Source organism: Pelobates fuscus, chromosome 1 (assembly GCF_036172605.1).
Source record: "Pelobates fuscus isolate aPelFus1 chromosome 1, aPelFus1.pri, whole genome shotgun sequence".
In the NCBI taxonomy this organism is placed as follows: domain Eukaryota; kingdom Metazoa; phylum Chordata; class Amphibia; order Anura; family Pelobatidae; genus Pelobates; species Pelobates fuscus.
In genome coordinates, this window is record NC_086317.1 from 448,477,268 (window position 1) to 448,496,439 (window position 19,172).

The 19,172-nt window shown below is 35.6% G+C and overlaps 1 protein-coding gene across 6 annotated transcripts in view; it reads right to left on the reverse strand.

The window, feature by feature from the left end:
* The window catches only part of GRIA4 (glutamate ionotropic receptor AMPA type subunit 4), a 374,317-nt gene that overhangs the window by 259,195 nt on the left and 95,950 nt on the right, over positions 1-19,172 (reverse strand). For all 6 annotated transcript variants that reach the window (XM_063430303.1, XM_063430267.1, XM_063430285.1 and 3 more), the window contains exon 3: positions 9,902-10,141. In XM_063430303.1, the coding sequence (XP_063286373.1) occupies positions 9,902-10,141 (240 nt within the window). The remainder of the gene's footprint in view (positions 1-9,901; positions 10,142-19,172) is intronic.

Sequence of the window (19,172 nt, forward strand, 5' to 3'; positions counted from 1 at the left end):
AACAATTCTGTTAGTCCAATAAAAAAGGTATTACAAGATACACATTTTATCTGTTTTGTATATATATATATATATAGTTAATGCAATGTTAAACAGAAATCTGCAAACCAGTCAAGCCATAAGACTTGATTTCCACACATAAATCACAAATTTGCAGGGATGTTACTACCGCAAAGGATTCTGGGTGGGCATATGCAAATTAGTTTAACAAAGAATCACATTTTTGCCTATGCTTCTATATATTTATACACACACACGTACACACACACTTTTTTTATTTTATCTTTTGGTATTGTGCCCAGCTGCTGTTCAGCAACACTGAATGCTTAACAAAAATGTTACCATCTGCTATATAGCTGACACCCTACCCTTTAAAATAATGTTCTTATACATAAATCACTCCAGTTAAAGAAGTGCTGAATTGTATTCCTAAGGTACCCTGTTGTAGATTGCAGCTTTGTTCCCAAATGACTTGGGAGTTGCAAAGCATGCAAACAGATCTGTTCTCTAAATGTTAGCAATGCTACATCTCATTAATGATGCCCATTTACAATCTTGCATGCCTTCTGCTATACTTGCTTTATCGAACCAATATGATTGCATGCAAATAGAGAATTAGCTATTAAAGGCAATTCATTTATAGTCTAAAACTCTATGAAGTCTCCTATCCGTAAATAAAAATATATTATTGTAATAAATAGGATATTTATAAATGAATTTTGTTTCCTTTACATCGGAAATGTTTAACCCCTTAAGTCCGGAGGGCGTACTATTACGTCCTTTTAAAAGCGGCTCTAAACGCCGCCGGACGTAATAGTACGCCCTCCGTTTTTTAGTAACTTACCCGGTCGCTGGCGGTCCCACGCCGGCGATCGCGGTTCGGGGGACTCCCAGGGAGCCCCCCGCGGCACGTCCGCCCTCCAGGAGCCCTCCCGGCCATGTGAGAGTGAGGTCCTTGCGAGGACCTCACAATCACATGGCCGGTATAGCTGCCTGCTGCATTGCCAGCAGGGGGACCAACTGTAATGACAGTTGGTCCCCCTGCTGGCTGAAAATCAAATAATAAAATGTTAAAACAGTGTAAAAAAAAAAAAATTATATACTTAGATCATATATATATATTATATATATATGATCTAAGTATATATATACACATATACACACATACACATACACCGTCTAGGTGTATTTTAATATTAATATATATATAATTATATATATATATTAATATCAAATTACACGTAGACTGATACTGATTAAATATATATATAATTATTGTTATATATATATTTATAAATAATATAAAAAAAAATAATATGTAAATACGTAAAAAAATTAAATTAAAAAAATAATTAAAAATAAAATATTAAAAAATATATAGATGTGTTTTATTTCGTTCTAACTGTATTCTGATATTAATATATATATATTTATATCAAAATACACTTATAACGAAATAATATATATCTATATACATAAATATATACGTATATATCACTATATATATACCTATATATAAATAAAAATATTAAAAAAATATATATATATATATACGTATATATACACATATGTATATATATACATATATTAATTCTACACATATATTTATGTAATAATTTTACATAATTAGGTATCCTAATTAATTACAATTAGCGGAACCTGCCTGACCACCCATGCCGAAAGTATAGGGAATTTAATTTGCTAGCACTATATTTAACCCTATAACTTTCCAAGACACCATAAAACCTGTACATGGGGGGTACTGTTTTACTCGGGAGACTTCGCTGAACACAAATATTAGTGTTTCAAAACAGTAAAATGTATTACAACCATGATATCGCCAGTAAAAGTGACGTTTTTTGCATTTTTCACGCACAAACAGCACTTACAGGGACGATATTATTGCTGCAATACTTTTTACTGTTTTGAAACACAAATATTTGTGTTCAGCGAAGTCTCCTGAGTACAACAGTACCCCTCATGTACAGGTTTTATGGTGTTTTCAAAAATTACAGCGTCAAATATAAGGCTTGTGTTTAATTTTTTTCACATTAAAATTCGCCAGATTGCTTACGTTGCCTTTATGACCCTATGGTAGCCCAAGAATGAAAATTACCCCTATGATGGCATACCATTTGCAATAGTAGACAACCAAAGGTATTGCAAATGGGGTATGTCCAGTCTTTTTTAGTAGCCACTTAGTCACAAACACTGGCCAAAATTGGCGTTTTTTGCATTTTTCACACACAAACAAATACAAACGCTAACTTTGGCCAGTGTTTGTGACCAAATGGCTACTAAAAAAGACTGGACATCGCTTATTTGCAATACTTTGGGTCGTCTACTATTGCAAATGGTATGCCATTATGGGTGTAAATTTATTTCCTGGGCTACTATACAGTCTCAAAGGCAACGTAACCAATCTGGCGAATTTCAATTTCAAATGTAACACGCTATATTTGACCCTGTAACTTCCCAAAACACCATAAAACCTGTACATAGGGGGTACTGTTTTACACGTGAGACTTTGCTGAATACAAATATGTGTATTTTATTGCAGTAAAAGCAAACAGTATTATGACATTGACAGTTAAAATGTCATGAAGAACGAAAAAAATAAAAAAAAATCTTATTTTCTCCCATTTTTTTCATATTAAGTTATGTTTCATAGCCAAATATTTGATATTAAATGAAAGCCCTGTTTCCCCTGAATAAAATGATATATAATAAGGGGGGGTGCATTTAATATGAAAGAGGTGAATTACGGTTGGACAGACATATAGCGCAAATGCCAGGTTTTGTTTACGTTTTGTTTCGTTCACAACTTGTACATTTGGCTGCGGTGTTAAGGGGTTAATATATCTTTATAGATACCAGATTCTGACATAAACAAAGACAGGTGCTGCCCTCTTCCAGCAAAGAAATATAAATATTGTAAATAGGACATAGATAATAATGGACAGAGCGTAGAACAATGGATGGCATTTCATTTCAGTAGGGAGGAATAGGGGACCCACGTGGGTGGAAAATATGGCATTTAAGGGAAATGTAACTATTTTGTCACCTCTTTTGCTTTTCTTTTTTAAATTAAAAATATTGCAAATTATATCATAATCCAGTTCAGACAAGGCAAAGCCAGAGCAAACATTGCATATGAAGAGGAGGAATATAAACATTGTTTCTCTTCTCCTCTCTTCTGTACCCATTCTTTATGCTTACTGCTTGCAAGATGCAAAGGACAGAGCTTATAACACCGACAGGAACCTAACATGGAGGCAACTAGTTTCATGAAAATGAGATGCGGATTTTACCATTTAATTGTATTGAATACATTTTTGTTAAATTTAGGTATGAGTAAAAAATAATGCTAAAAGTTCTGGAAAGTGCCAGTTGGCCTTTAAGACACATCACTAAAGAGCAGCTTTAAAAATGGCCATCAGCACAAAGAGGGGGCTTGTGTGGTACCATAATAAATGGCCTAATTGTCCAATAAGTCCATTGTTTAGGTCTGTATGGAATTCGGCATGAATTTGGGTACGGGTGCTAAGATTTTTAAGAAATAAAATGTGGCTATTTCTGTGTATGCCTGTTTATTACTTTAAAAAAAGGTACCTTTTGTACCTCATCTTTAAAATTAACATTTTTTAAGTACAGTTTAGATAGTAAATTTTATCTAAAATGTGCTGTGCACTTGTCACTGTAATGTACTGGAACTCCATCCTTGACAGTCAAGAGCTATACTTTAAGCATGACCTTTACCTACAATAAATTGCATATAAATGTTATTATGGCTAATTTAATCCATGGAAATGCATTTCTGTATGTGTGGTCTCTTGTTATTTCAAACTAAGCTGATATAATGCCATAATATTACATGTATTAGGCTTGGAGTTGTTTAGTATATATTCCCTATTCTCCCTATTCTCCATTATTTGTTTCTGTTTAAAAGTGTTATTTTTTTTAAAGTTGCCCCACTCTTAAGTTTAAACTTTAAAAAGGTTTAATATGTTTACATTACTTCCTCCACATTGCAAGTTAGTAATTAAAGGGGAACTGTGGATTCTCTGGAATTAACACAATTGAATACAATCTTGTCAATCCATCATGACTTGTGTTATCCTTTGTTTTTGGTGTAGCTCTCATGTCTCTCCTCCTCACACTATGCTCTCTGTATGCAACTTCTAAATTCAACGGTCAGAGTTTATAATAATAACCGATAGAGAACCAAGCAAGGACCCTCAGTTCCAACATAGAAGCAAGCACAGAGATGTTGATTTAAACATTTAATTAATTTTTTTTAGAACTTATAACCACATACTTGTTAAATACAAGGCATAGATAACATAACATTTAAATCTTGGGAAGGGACAGTTTCCCTTTAAGCCCTGCAAATGTGTATAACTCTATTTCTAAAAACATGGAAAATGGTCTTTGGAATGGACACAATAATGTCAACTTCTTAAATAATTTCTGATCAATGTTTTTAATCAAATGGCAAGTGAACCTTGCTTAAAAGAAGAACTAGAAGTATTGACTCAGTTCTATTTATAGGAGAGCACATTTTTCTAAAAGATAGAAGGCACATAGTGTGAGTCAATATGCTAAGATGGGATACACACCAGGGAATGAAAATAGCTTACGCCTGCACATGTAGTTCCATTAACCGGACCTTTTAACCAGTCATTCTTGACAGAACTAGTTCCAGATGATTAGAGATTGGTGCCTCTAATCTGCCTTCCGACACAAAAAAAGTAGACAACAGATGGGTACATTTATAAAGTTAAAACAATTGCATTTTATTTGTTTTGTTTCATTCAGATTGAAACAAACATCTCTTTTAGCCTTAAAGCTGATCTGTCTCTTTTTGGAATTTCATAAAAAAAATAATCTTTATGAAATACTGATCAAGACTGCATTGAAATTTTACTGAGACTCCATTGCAATTCAAATATACCATCAGTCAAAATAGAGACTACTTTGCCTTATTGACAAGCTTGAGGTTGACAAAAGTTGACAAAAGAGAGAGCTCCACTATCAACTTTTGACCAATCCCAGCAGCCATCACAAGTAATAGCTGTGGGATTCCGACATTGTCTATGGAGGCTCCAGCGGTCTTGTGGGGTTCTCCATAGACCTTAGTGTTGTACTTTCGCACATATGCAAGAGTATAGCAGACGTTCCTCCAGGAAACTGACACCGCCAAAAGCTGAAGAAGACCTGCAAGACAGAGATGGCAGCAGACATGAGGGACCTCTTGAGGTACGTAAAGTCGCATTCTGCAGCCACCAGACCCACACCAGCTCTGTCATTTTCAGGGGTCTTTGAGAAATATGCAAAGACCCTCGAAAGTGAAAGATCCACTTTAACCGTTGAACCAATACGTTGCTATTCTATTGAAATTATTTCTAAGAATGTCTAAAAAACTTAAATATATATAATTATAAATAGTTAATTTCAGCTAGTTTCTGTTTATTCTGAAAAACAGTTGTAGATTTGGACTGACATGTAATATAGAAGATTTAAATCAGCAAAATGTGTGTTAAGGGAAAATAATATAATTTGGGGTCCTAGTATGTAGCAGTAAGATTCTTTGATACAGCTTATATGCAGAGATAGGCTTCTTAGCAGTTTCAGAAATATGTTTCTTGGCCTATCCACATCTATAACCGAACACCAAGCTCTGCAGTTCCTTATACCCTCAAGGACATGTTGTTTGTAAGTTGTAGAAGTAATGGAAAACAACTTTCTCCCAATTAATAATGGTGCCTGTTATCTATGTCAACACACACATGAACATGATTTTTGTTTAAACAATGTCCTTGCAGATGTTTTCAGAGCACAGGTTACTCCTGGTACTCTGTACACTGGCTAGGGGTATACAGAAAGAAAATATGTGGTGTTGTAGGTCCTGGGGTAGGTTTGTAATCATTTTAGAGGGTGCTTGGAGCTCTGATGAATCTGTAAGCCTGTTTATTCAAAGTGCTGATAACCAGCAGATAAATGGTGTAACTGAATATATTTAGGTTCTCGGAGCAGGAGCATCTAAAGGTTGACATAGCTCCCTATTATTTGGTGTCATGTAGCTTTTGGATGCCATTTACAAATTGCAAAGGGTAGAAAACCTCTATATACCACAGGGTTTTCTCCATCCTAAAACATCAGATGAAATGGGTCTAATAATATCCAAATACATAAATATTTTAAATGGGATACACAAAAATACCAAAACAATCTAAACTTATTTCAACCTTACTGTCAGTTCTGAAGTGTACATTTTGCAAAGCCACCCCACCCCAAGTAACATTTTCATGTACACGGTGGCACCAGGTGAAGTTCCTGAACTACTGTCTTCTTCATCCAGATTTTCACCTGCTAGGACCTGCCATCCCTTATGGTCTTGTTGCTCTCTCAGTTGTCTGTGGAATGATGGAGATTTATGGAAGACAGAATCTCTTGCACAAAATGATCCCATAGGCATCTATTGTGCATCGTGCAAGAAGCTTGTTCCCATCAATGGTTTCAATTGATTTCAAGTGAAAGTTCATACAAACGGCAGGACATTGTAGAATAAAGCTTTGCTCATTACCATAATATGCCAAAATCAGGTCCTTCATGAGACAAAGCAGTCCCTAGTTTATCTTGCTATATCTTCTTATAACGCTGAATTTGAATGAAATTCCAATGAAGTCTTTAAGCGTATTTTTATAAAGAAATATCTTTATGAAAACTCAAAACCTTTTACAAGGTAACCTTGTGTTGAACGGCTAACTGGCTTGTTAAAGAGAAAATAGTGCTGGCATTAGACTTTAAGATAGATATGATCTGGAAGTTATGTCAATCATTAAAATAAAACTGCTAAAAAAAGCAGTGGTGATACTAGTTTGATCAATTGCTGCAATACACAGATTTTATACAACTGATTGTTGATAATCTATTACTTTGAAATAAACATAAATACCCTAGAATATATCTGAAATTCTATCAGGTATATGCACCATCTTTGTAAAAAAAAAAAAAAAAACATTGTTAAGATAATTTATTATTAATAAAATAAGCTGGAACCAGAAAAGGAATGTTGAATTTCTAAATAACAACTTAAGATGTGGATTTCAAAGCTAAATGGGCACGGGACTCAGAGGACAAAATATTAATCAAAATGTAAATTTTTCTTCTGTATATTCCCACGATGTGTATTGTGATGACTGAGCTTGTGCCTTGTGACATACTGATAACTACTCTATTATATTCCAAGGGTCAAGTCAAAAAAGAGAGGTGGCAGGTACCTAGGGGACCAAGGAAACAGGGAATCTAATTAGTTAAACAGAAGCATTTTTTTACTTGATTCAAACACCATGTGGCCACCTTCCCTGAGCTCCTATTGGTTACAAGGTAACATTAATTCTAAAAGAAAAATTCAGCTCTGCAAAATGTAGCAGAACGAACATTTGCACAAAAAATTCACTTTGCTCATGTCTGTCTATAGGTTTACTATTAGAGTGCAATGTATCAATTGAAATCATCACAGTGAAGTACCATAAAGTGAAAGAGAATAATGATGACCAGGAATGAGTCTACATCATTTGTCCAGTGTATTACCTTGGATGCAACATGTGAAGCAGTCATCCAGGAAGAGCCCAATCACTGTCAATATTATTTATACAGCAATTATACGTCTTCAGAGACTTTTGGAATATCAATAATCAAAACATACATCCATGAAAAGAAATGGCATAGCCTTATTAAAGAAGCAATTTGTGAACTGATACAGAGAAAATTTCCCCCAGGTCCTCCCGGAGCATGGAACAGGGCATAACATTACAGAAGATGTTCGAGTGCTCTTTCACAGTATTAATCCATATATACTGAAGGATTTTAAAAAGAGACAATATTTCAATAATTCAACAAACTGAGCGTTTATCTTCAATGGTTACAAAATGTATGTTGCCTGTGATTCAGCATTTATTTTAACATTTTAAAGAAATGTAGAATGTATAGTAAATAATAATAACAAAAAAAAAAATAAAAAAAATAATAAAAGATAAACCAAATTTCATTCATCTAACGCACCTGTCAATTTCTTAGGACATGAAGTGCTGTTATAGAGTATATATGTGTAAACCAATTCAAAGATTTCAAAAACGAACAATGCCTATAGACATCAGCTGCAAAATCTACGCTTTGCTTTTTGCCTTTTTACTCCCGAATTGCTCTTTTGGAGATAATTGCCTTTTTTTATACTTGACACGTGACTACTGAAATAACCTGAAAAAATACCAGAGGCTTCAGAGCAGTAATAATGCAAAATAATAATAATGATAATATTAACAAGCCATTCTGTGACACAGTTTTATAAAAGGTTCAGTCACCATGGGAACCAATGGAATGTTTTGATTTAGTCCAATTCCTCTTTAGTGGAATAAAATTAATTTCTACTGATACTACATCACTTTCAGTGCACTGATAAACTGTTTAGACATTTGCTTGAAGTAATTGGCTATAGACGAAAAAAACACTTTCCAATTTCTAATCAGAATACTGGCAGGCAACCTGATTCCTATCACCTACATATCCTCCACTAACTACCATCACACATGTTGCTAGCATCAAAAGGATTAAGCGTACAACAGGCAAAAATGCAGATATTGCTTTATTTCTCCCTTAATTCTTTCGTTCAAGTACAATGTGCATAGATACATTAATAAGATACAATAATAAACACGATTTTTGATTAAAAAAATGGAGTACCAATGGAATCATTAGAAACATTGACAGAAATATACTAAGATATAAGAGAGAAAAAAATGAGGTGGGGAAAAAATGGAAGGGGGAAGAACCTATTATGAAAGACGTTAAACAGAATCGTGGGGAACTTAGCCATCTTCTTGCTGAGTGTTATATGAGATGTAAGTCTACACCTTCTTTGGGATAATGGTCACTTTTATAATAACAGTAACCTATAGGTTAAATACCTAATGCCCAGATTTGTAATATCAACTTTTAACACAATGCCTCTCAATCTGTAGTTTACCTTCTACTCCACATGCATTATTTTACTATGTTATCCAAGCACTCTCAAATTATTTTACTATGTTAGCTTTTACTACTTCACCTGAACTACTGATATATAGACATCATAAACTATGAGACTGGAGACTGTTAAATTAAATATGTCTCCAGTTCCCCAAATGATATTATTTTCCCTTAACACACATTTTGCTTTTTTTATATCTTCTATATTACATGATTTATAGGGCTAGAGAGAGGGGCTGACTTTAAGGTAGCTATTGGAGATACCCAGGAGCATAAACCCACTAATCTAGAACAGACTGTGCATGTATGCTCTGAGATTAGGGGTTCTCAGTACTATACTGTGTCAGTCTAGTCTTGGATTACAGTGAAAAATGCATAGATAAGTGCTACAGGTATATGGGTTTACAAAACATGATCTGCCATTTTAAATGTCTCTACAGACATAGAAACATAGAAACATAGAATGTGACGGCAGATAAGAACCATTTGGCCCATTTAGTCTGTCCAATTTTCTAAATAATTTCATTAGTCCCTGGCCTTATCTTAGTTAGGATACATTAAACCATGTGGTTCCAAACTTGTGTTACCAGTTATATTGTGTTATAATTCAATAAGTTCCCTAAAGACCAATGATGTGCAAGGCCTGACACACTATATAGTCATTTGCCTTACTTAAGCTCCTTAAATGGTTAAATAAATTGTAGTCCAACAACAGATTAAGGGCCAGGATGGACACCTCATCTCACTGCAAATAAAGGTTCTTGTGGAATTTTTTTTCTAAAGCAAAAATGTATAAAGACATTAACAGCGACTCCATGTATTTGCTACATTTTTCAGAAAGAGAACAAAACAATTTTGTATTTTTACTTACCCCTGTCTGTGTCGTACAGAAAGACATAATGGTTCCAACCGTAATGATCAAGCAAACTCAGAAGAGCGCCACGCAAAGAGGGTCTCAGCTGCAGGACAAACTGACTTTCACCCTCTGTCGGGAAACTTGGCGTAATCAGGGAAATGTGCAAAGCGCTGCAAAATGAGGTCAGTGTGTGCACAGATCTCTTGTCGTAAAGTCCAAAGATGGCAAAAACTCCTCTCGAATACTGAGAGCAAACTGCAAGAGAAAGAGGATAATCAATGGAACGCTGGACGCATAACGTACATTTTATGCTGCAACATTTAACATAAATGGTGGTTTTGTCAAAACATTTTGGCAGGACTTAGGGTGAAATTACAAAAAGAAACACAATCTAAAAACAATAATTATTTCATGTAAAAGAGAATGCTTGCATCAATTAACATAGTTTTTAATGAGACTAAAAATTGCTTGTCTTCCTTAAAAAAAAAAAAAAAAAAAAAACCTGGGGAACATTTTTGCTCTGCACAACCTTTTGTGAGCACTTCCTGGTAGTTTTCTTCAGCACAATATTGCTACAGTTCACAGGAAGATATAAGGGAGTGTAAAGGACAAATTCTTCCCCCATGTTTTTGTGCCTTTATGCCACAAGATAATTAAAAAGCACATATAGGTTGTGTTAAAAAAAATCTGTTTTTGTTTTTGTTATAAAACTAAATATTAAATTATTATCTTTCTATAAACGTATTAAGCATCTAAGATTGATGCTTTGTTATGTTTTGTGACTTGTTTTATGCAAATTAATTCATTTCTGCTAGGGTTTGAACCAAGGTCGTTCAATAAGCAGGTAATTGGCAGGAGGTTAATGTGCATAATATACCTTATGAGTTATGGTGTCTGAAAGAACAACAAGCTTTGAAGTTTAATAACTTAAACATTTAATTTACCTTACAACAATCTATAGATCTCAATGACCAAAAATCTGCTAAAATTAGCTGAAAATAGCATTAATAGAAACATTTATTTTAATTACAATTATTTTTTAACTCTCTATTTAAAGTGCTAACATTTGTAGATGAATACAATAAATATTGTGAAAAATACCTAACAAATAATTTAAAAGTACCGTATTTATCGGCGTATAACACGCCCCGGCGTATAACACGCACCTCATTTCCAGAAGGAAATTCCAGGAAATTTCCACCTCTCCCATAGTATTCCCCCCCCTCATCCCATAGTGTTCCCCCCCCTTTCCATAGTAATCTCCCCCCCTCCCATAGTATTCTCTCCCCCCTCCCATAGTATTCTCTCCCCCCTCCCATAGTATTCCCCCCCATAATATTCTCTCCCCCCTCCCATAGTATTCTCCCCCCCCCATAGTATTCTCCAACCCCATAGTGTGTCCCCCCTCCCATAGTGTCCCCTAGTGCACTTTCCCTCTGTCCCATATTTACTTACCTGTCTTGAAGCGTGGGCCGGCTTCACAGCGCGCACCGCGGAACTGGAACTTAAATTTCAGGTTCCGGTTTCCGGCGGGACTGAAAGGAAGTGTGCACACAATAGTGTGCACACTTCCTTTCAGTCCCGCCGGAAACCGGAACCTGAAATTTAAGTTCCAGTAACGGCGGGACTGAAAGGAAGTGTGCACACAATAGTGTGCACACTTCCTTTCAGTCCCCCTGGAAACCGGAACCTGAAATTTAAGTTCCAGTTCCGCGGTGTGCGCTGTGAAGCCGGCCCACGCTTCAAGACAGGTAAGTAAATGTAGGATATCGGCGTATAACACGCACCCATGATTTTCTCCCTATTTTCAGGGAGAAAAAGTGCGTGTTATACGCCGATAAATACGGTACTTAATTGACATTATGGCTAGTATTTTAAAGCCGATTGTTTCTACAACTGCTTGAGACATGCACAATGTTTATGGTGCCCCAGTCCCACATCTGTTAATGTTTTTGAAAAGCTAACAGGCTATTTTTATATCGAGTATAATATGCAAGCATCCTAACGGCATCGAGAGAGACCGTGTTTTATTTATCTTCTGCCTCACGTTTCAGGATTTGGAAATAATTCCTGGAAATACTCATGCATATGCATGATATAATATGCATTCAAGGGAACATTTGTAGTAATCTTCCATCAATATATTCTCGTTCGTCTACAAACGCACAGTTTGCTTACTGCCAACTTTAAAGGAACACTCTGCCCACCATAACCTCTACAGTGTTATGTAGTGCTTATGGTGCAATCTGTGAACAGGAACCCTCCCAAAGTAAGTAGTCAAAAAGTTTTCAAAGGGTTTGTCTCCTTACTTGGGGTTTGCCAGCCACTACTCTCTTCCTCTATAAATAGCTGGAAGCTCCTGAACCGATTTTATATTAGCTATCCTGAGTTAAACCCTGTTTTGCACAGCCTGCTTATTGGTTGAAAGTGCCAGCTGATTGCTCTCAGCCAATGAGCTTAGCCTTGCACCACCAGTAAATTGCACCAGCAGTAAACTACAGAGAGCTTCTGGCTCAAATAGAGGAGTTGGCCAGAGCCTTGTGGACCCTAGTTTGGCACCTTAGTTTGGAGGGGGGTGCTAGGCACTCATTGTACCATAACCACAGCACACTATTTATGTTGTTGGGAGCATTCATTTAATCTAAGCACCAGTGCAAATGGATGATCTTTTTGTCAGGAATACTTGTGTATAATAACATTGGCACAAAGTTCATCTTGGGTGAGCATATCCCTTGTGTCTAAGCTGGGTGATGTAAATATTCCAAATATGAAACTTTGTATTCCAAAAGGAACCCTCAAAATACATTTAAAAACGTACAAGCAACAATTAGTTTGGTTTTCATTGTCACATCTGCAGATTTGAATAGTCTACACAGTACCAATTATCTATGTCAGGTTCACAAATGATTGACATTCTTACTATAATTTATATTTAAAAAGCTTCAGATTATGTAACAATAAATTGTGATAGAATTGACATATTTTGCTTTTACACTACAAGAAAAAAATGGTTTAAAGCGGCCAGGAAAAAAAAAAAAAAGAAGGGTATTATTGTTATCTACTCCAAAATGTAAAACAAATTATAAACACCAGCTGAGTGAAATATGCCAGAGTCTAAGTAAATTAAGTTAGCACAGAGTAAATTAAGATAACATAATCCAATTTAAATGAATAACGTGAGTCATACTTGTATAATAAATAAAATATTTTAATATGCAAGATAACATGTCAGGATTATATCCGCAAGTGAAGTTAGACTGTTATATGTGAAGTGATAAGATCATGTTTAACACACACAGGTATATTGACAGATATATGTACAGGTGTACACATTAATATTTGCTTTTATATCATTTTTATTATATAAACATATTTTACGTTATACATCGGCCCATGGATATAAACCAGTATCCCATAGCTAAGAGTACCTACAGAAATGCAGGATAAAGCCGAAACATGATGCCTGCCTATGTTCATTTGCATGCCATGCTGAGAATTCTGGGAATTGTGGAAACATAATTTCGCAATATGTTCATGCCCAAAATCAAACTTGAGATACAGGAGATGCAGAATAATATTTTTTCTATTACCATACATAAATATAGTTCACTTGATCCACTGTTTTTTTTTCTACTACTGCTTTTGTGGTCTAACAATATTTATTTTATTTATTATTATTTTTAATATCATTTTTTAAATGAGCAGGAGACACAAAACATGAATACGTAGGTAAGACAGGGTTACAATAGATTGTGTCCGACAATTATATTTTTAAACAAGTCAAATATCATCACATTATTAGTTAAAATTTGTCATAGAGTCTATATTTTTAGTTTGTCTTGTTTTGTTTTATTTAACTTCAAGCAGAGCTTTACATTTAAGGGCCAATAGCAGTCTAGGCTATTACAAGAATATGCACTTTAACCCCTTAAGGACCAAACTTCTGGAATAAAAGGGAATCATGACATGTCACACATGTCATGTGTCCTTAAGGGGTTAAAGGGACACTATAGTCATCCAGACCACTTCAGCTCAATGAAAGGGTCTGGGTGCCAGGTCCCCCAGGTTTTAACCCTTCAGATGTAAACATAGCAGTTTCAAAGAAACTGCTATGTTTACATTGCAGAGTTAATCCAACCTCAAGTGGCTGTCTTCCTGACAGCCGCTAGAGGCGCTTCAGCAACGCTGGATGCGAAAATCGCATCCAGCGTGCAGAACGTCCATAGGAAAGCATTGAGAAATGCTCGTGAGCTGATGTCGGCAGGGAAGGAGAGGTCACCAGTGCTGAGGGAGCCCGGCGCTAGATTAAGGCAAGTAACTGAAGGGGTTTTAACCCCTTCAGCGCCAAAGGAGGGGGGCCCTGAGGGTGGGGGGGACCTAAGGGTTATATAGTGTCAGGAAAACGAGTTTGTTTTCCTGACACTATAGTGATCCTTTAAGAATCCTATTTAAAATGCGTTGACCTATGCAATTAACAGCTGCATAGCAGTCAGTGATAAACATGCAGCCACGTAGTCTTTCGGGACCAGATTGTAATGAGAGAAAAGTCTAACATTTGGTCCTTAGTGGGTTAATCTATTTAGAAAGTGTGAATAGGTACATTGTGCTATACTTGCATATTTACGGAGACAGAAACAAGTTTTTTTTTGTGTTTTTTTGTCATTTACATGTGGATTTTTGGATTAAAGGCCAGAGAAAATATTTCCAAGACTGTACCTTGTTTTCTAAATTTGGTTATGGATGCCCGAACATCTTTCAATAATACCCACATTTGCCAGAATTAAAACCGGGGTTTAAAGCCCAGTTGACTTTTAATACATTTAAAGTTAATAACCCAAAGACCCATGGAACAAATTTCAATGCTATTTATTGCTGAAAAATGAATCACAAATATACAATGTAGCCAAGTGTGTTTGTGTGTGTGTGTGAGGGGGGGGGGGGGGGGGTGGAGGAGTGGAGGTGTGTACTACTTATTGTGATCTTGGACAGAAAGTATTCCTAAAAAATATTCATTTTTTTTTTAATATTTCATATTCCACTTTCTTTGATTTTTCTAGGTTTATTTTCTATACAATCTTTCTAGGCATACATGACAGAAATACGTAAAGTATAGTTTTTATATGTATTTTATGTTTACAGTACTATGAATGAATAAGTAAGATTTGCTGTTCCTGTTTAAACAACTTAACTATTATTTTCAGCACTGTATTTAATATAGATGCATAATTTACCTTATCTACATCATTCAATTAAATATAATAACAGGTAAAATAGCATATTAAGCATGTCACAACTTTGTATTCCTAGCACTATAGTTTTTCCTTAACCTACAATAAAGGGAAATATTATATATTCTTTCAAGTTTAATAAGGCTTTAACGTGTCTTACACCAAAGTTTTATATATTTTTCATCCAAAATCATCCAGTGTTTATCCAAACATAAAACCGCAGAAAAAGCACAGGCATTTTGTATGACATTTGAAGTACCCTTAAATGTACTAAGAATGGTTCAGGAACTCGTGGTAATTATTGCAGCAAATATCTCCCAAATTAGACAATATTCTAGCTGACTAGGCCTATTGTCGTCGCAAATTCCATGATCTATTCAGAGGACATGACTGAAAAAAAAAAAAAGTTATTTTCTCAACTTGAAAAGGACGCAGTAAACACTGACTGCATAAATTGCTGAATCACACACAGCCTGAAAAGCCCTGAAACTCTCCTTATGCAAAGCTCTCAGATAAGTGCTGATATTTCGTGGCTGCCTCTCATCATCCAAGGTTATGCAGGACAAGAGTCAATCACATTAGGTCTCCTGCCACAGCAGCAATGCTCTGATTTAGAAGTGCTACATTACTTGTCTCCGTTGCTTCAGCCATTAAGAAATCAATGCTCTAGTGTATCAAATTTGTTTTTAGGTTTGCTGTGAACATTGCAATCATAACAGGATTTAATAATATTTGTTTTCTGTAAACCATGTGCATGCTTAAAACTTGCACTCAAACACGGTCTGTTCATGCTTAGAATATGGGCTGATTTAAATGTTAAAGGAACACTCCAGATACCTATAGTAACCAGGGAGGTATTCTTCCGTCCCCCTCCCCATTTATAATGAGCTGTATTACAGGTTATTAACTAGCATTGGAGAGCCGCCATTTGTGTAGGCTCCTATGCTTGCGGCTCTAGCACATAGTCTACCTGTAAGAAGCCTCTGATTGGTGTATTCAATTTCTCAGGCTGAAGGTCTGCAGCTCTTGCAAGCTATTTTTCTCCTATACACCAAATAAAACATGTAGAATATTATACATGCATATTTTGTTTAAGGGGTACATCTACTAAATAATTGCAAAAAATGCAATGGAATGTTCCATAAACTGTAAACAAAAAAGTTGCAGCACCTGCAAAAGGATAGCTTTGCTCCAATAGCTTTTTTAATGAAACTTTTTAAAATGTTGACTTAAAGGAGCCCTTTGGGCACTAACACAACTAAGGAGTATTTAAAGTGTTGGCCTTGTTTTCACGCTGTATTTCTGATTAAAAGGAAAGCAGTGCAGCTTAGCCAATAAGATTGGTGAGCTGATCACTGTCCTTTTGCTGCCAATATAACATTTTAAAGCCATGCTAAGGAGAAGGGTGCAGATAATACAAAGGGCATAGAAATTTCTGTGAGGGGGCGTCATGTCAGCAACTCAGCTCATACTGATCTCTCATTGGTTGAGCGAATAGACTGCGAACTACAAATTAGGACGCAATTTTCCACGAAGGGGAGATGTTGCATGGTGCATTGTTAAAGAGATTTAAAATATAAAAACTGAATAAAAGACCACATTATGAATAAAAACCCCTGTGTATTGGTGAGTGGTGTGTGCCTGTAGTGATCCTTTAAAACATACACCAGCAATTCTTATTCTGTAACGTGTAAATTAACAGAAATTTATTGTGAAATTTATATTTTATTCCAATATTGTCGCGCCATGTTTTCAGTTCTACTATTTTGACCTTAAAGTGGAATTTACTGTGTATTTACACTGAAGTCAGTCAGGTCAAATCCCACTTTGGTGAATAACCTAACAGTAAGTGACTTTCAGTATGCAATTAAATCATACAGTGGTTTGCAAGGAATACAAAATAAAGTGGCATTTCCTTTATTCATCAGTGGATCCTAAACTTGAGGTATCTTAATCTAGAACGAGCTGCGCGTCTTGAGACAGTTACTTTTCATACAGCATTTGTTTTATGTTTTTCTCTGGAAAATATGTTGCCAAAGAATAGTCTACCTGACTAGAAGTGTTTCAGCAATCCACAGGCCGTCCTTAAAGCCTTTGGCCACATAAATGATCTGTAATGGTGATAATCAGTGATGTTTACTTGGACATTTGACAGTAGAACATGATCAAACTCTCCTTCTTTTTGAAGAAGATATCATGCCCCAGAAAGGATTGCTGTGGACAAAGTGAAAGCTCTTCAGCCTCAAGGATTTAAGGGCAATGTAAGTGTTGCTCATGTAGCGCATGATGGTGCACTAGTGGGCAAATTGATATACCCTCTGGAGTAGCTATCTGTAGCTGCTGTGACAAAACAAAAGAATTATAAGGCATCTAGAATGTTTTATTTGTAGAAAGCAGAGACTTTCAGTACTTACAACAACATTTGACACAGACACTATTGGAATTTACTGAAGAATTAAATAAAGAGAAATAAATGATTCAACCTTTTTTCAGCGAATCAGGACGCTTTAAACACTTTGTTTGGAATATTATCATAATGTTGTGGTGAAACATGGATTTCTTCACATAGAGTTAAAAATAAATGTATAGGTCTATTCACTAAACCCTGGATCTGATTTTGTAGTCTGCTCGATTTTCCTGTATTCTGTTGATTCATTGTGTTCATAGCAACCAAAAATTAACTGAACTGAACAGAACTGAGAGATTAATTTGAAAATAGCTCAACTGAAAAACTACTGAATTATAACTGTATTGAAATAACATTTCGATGCGGCAAGAAAAGAAAAGATGTTTGGTTGGGCAGGGCTTAGGGTTGGGTTAGCGTTACAGGGTTAAGGAGGGCTTCTGTTGACTTAGGGATAGAGGTAATCAGAGTTAGGGATGGAATCAAGGCAACTGGAATTGAACAAAGGGAAATTGGTTGTAAAGTGGTAGCAGGTCAACTGCTAGGCTATATAGAGATTAAATGGACTTAATCAATTGAACTGTTGCCAAATGGAAATTTGATTGAAATAATGAATTTGCCTTTTATCAATATCTTAAAGGTTTAAAATAGTCAAACTGTGACAACTGAACTGCATTCAGCTACAGTCCGGTGGCTTTCGGCATTTAGTGAATAGGTTACTTAGTGTTTCTGTATGAATATCTTTACACAGATTTCACTCATTCTCCACCTACAGCTAAGTGTAGAGGTAAATATTGCATTGGAATTTTCAAAGCTTTCAGCGAGTGTTTATAAGTGATCTCTTTGTGTTAATATAGTGCTTTACCAATGTTTTCTTTTTGGGGCTTCCCACACGTACTTCAAGGAAATAATGTTATCCATCATGATGGTCAAATAATGACACATCCTTCTAAACTGATAGGTGTACGTGAGAGGTTTTACATCTCCTACTATCCACAATCAGCTGTTATTGTTGAGAACATGAATAGAACTCTCAAAAACAGAATAGAAATGCTAATTGAGCATGGTAAACATTGATTTGACCACTTATCTTCTACTTTAATATCTATCTGGGTAACTTGTAATAAATAACAATTGTTACATTTTATGAGGCCATGATAGGTGGAGTCCACACTCTGAGAAGCTGTAAGTCAGGGTGCTCTAGGCTGCAAGAACCAAAGACAGTGTACACAATTGCAAGTAGCAATTTATCAAGGGAAGTACATGCTATTCTGGGGAAAAATGCTAAGTGCATTAATACAATTCTTTTTATTTAGCACTTTGAACCAGAAGTGACAATTCTTCCCTGCTGTAGAAACACAAAATGAATGATGTGTGGCCTGCCTCGATGTTGAAGAATAGGAGAAAACAATTCAAAATCAATGTGTAGAACAGGAGGAGGATGAAGAAGCTAAAATCCACATCTGATGATTAAAGAAACACTGTAGGTATTTTAACATCTCCATCATATTGAAATTTTTAAAGTGCCTTTCATGCTGGCCACCCTTTCCTAACCCCCAAATCCCATTATTACACTAAATAGAAGACTCGGAAGCGCTGGGTAGGAGAGCCAGGAATGATACTTTCATACCGTAACATATCGTGACGTTACAAG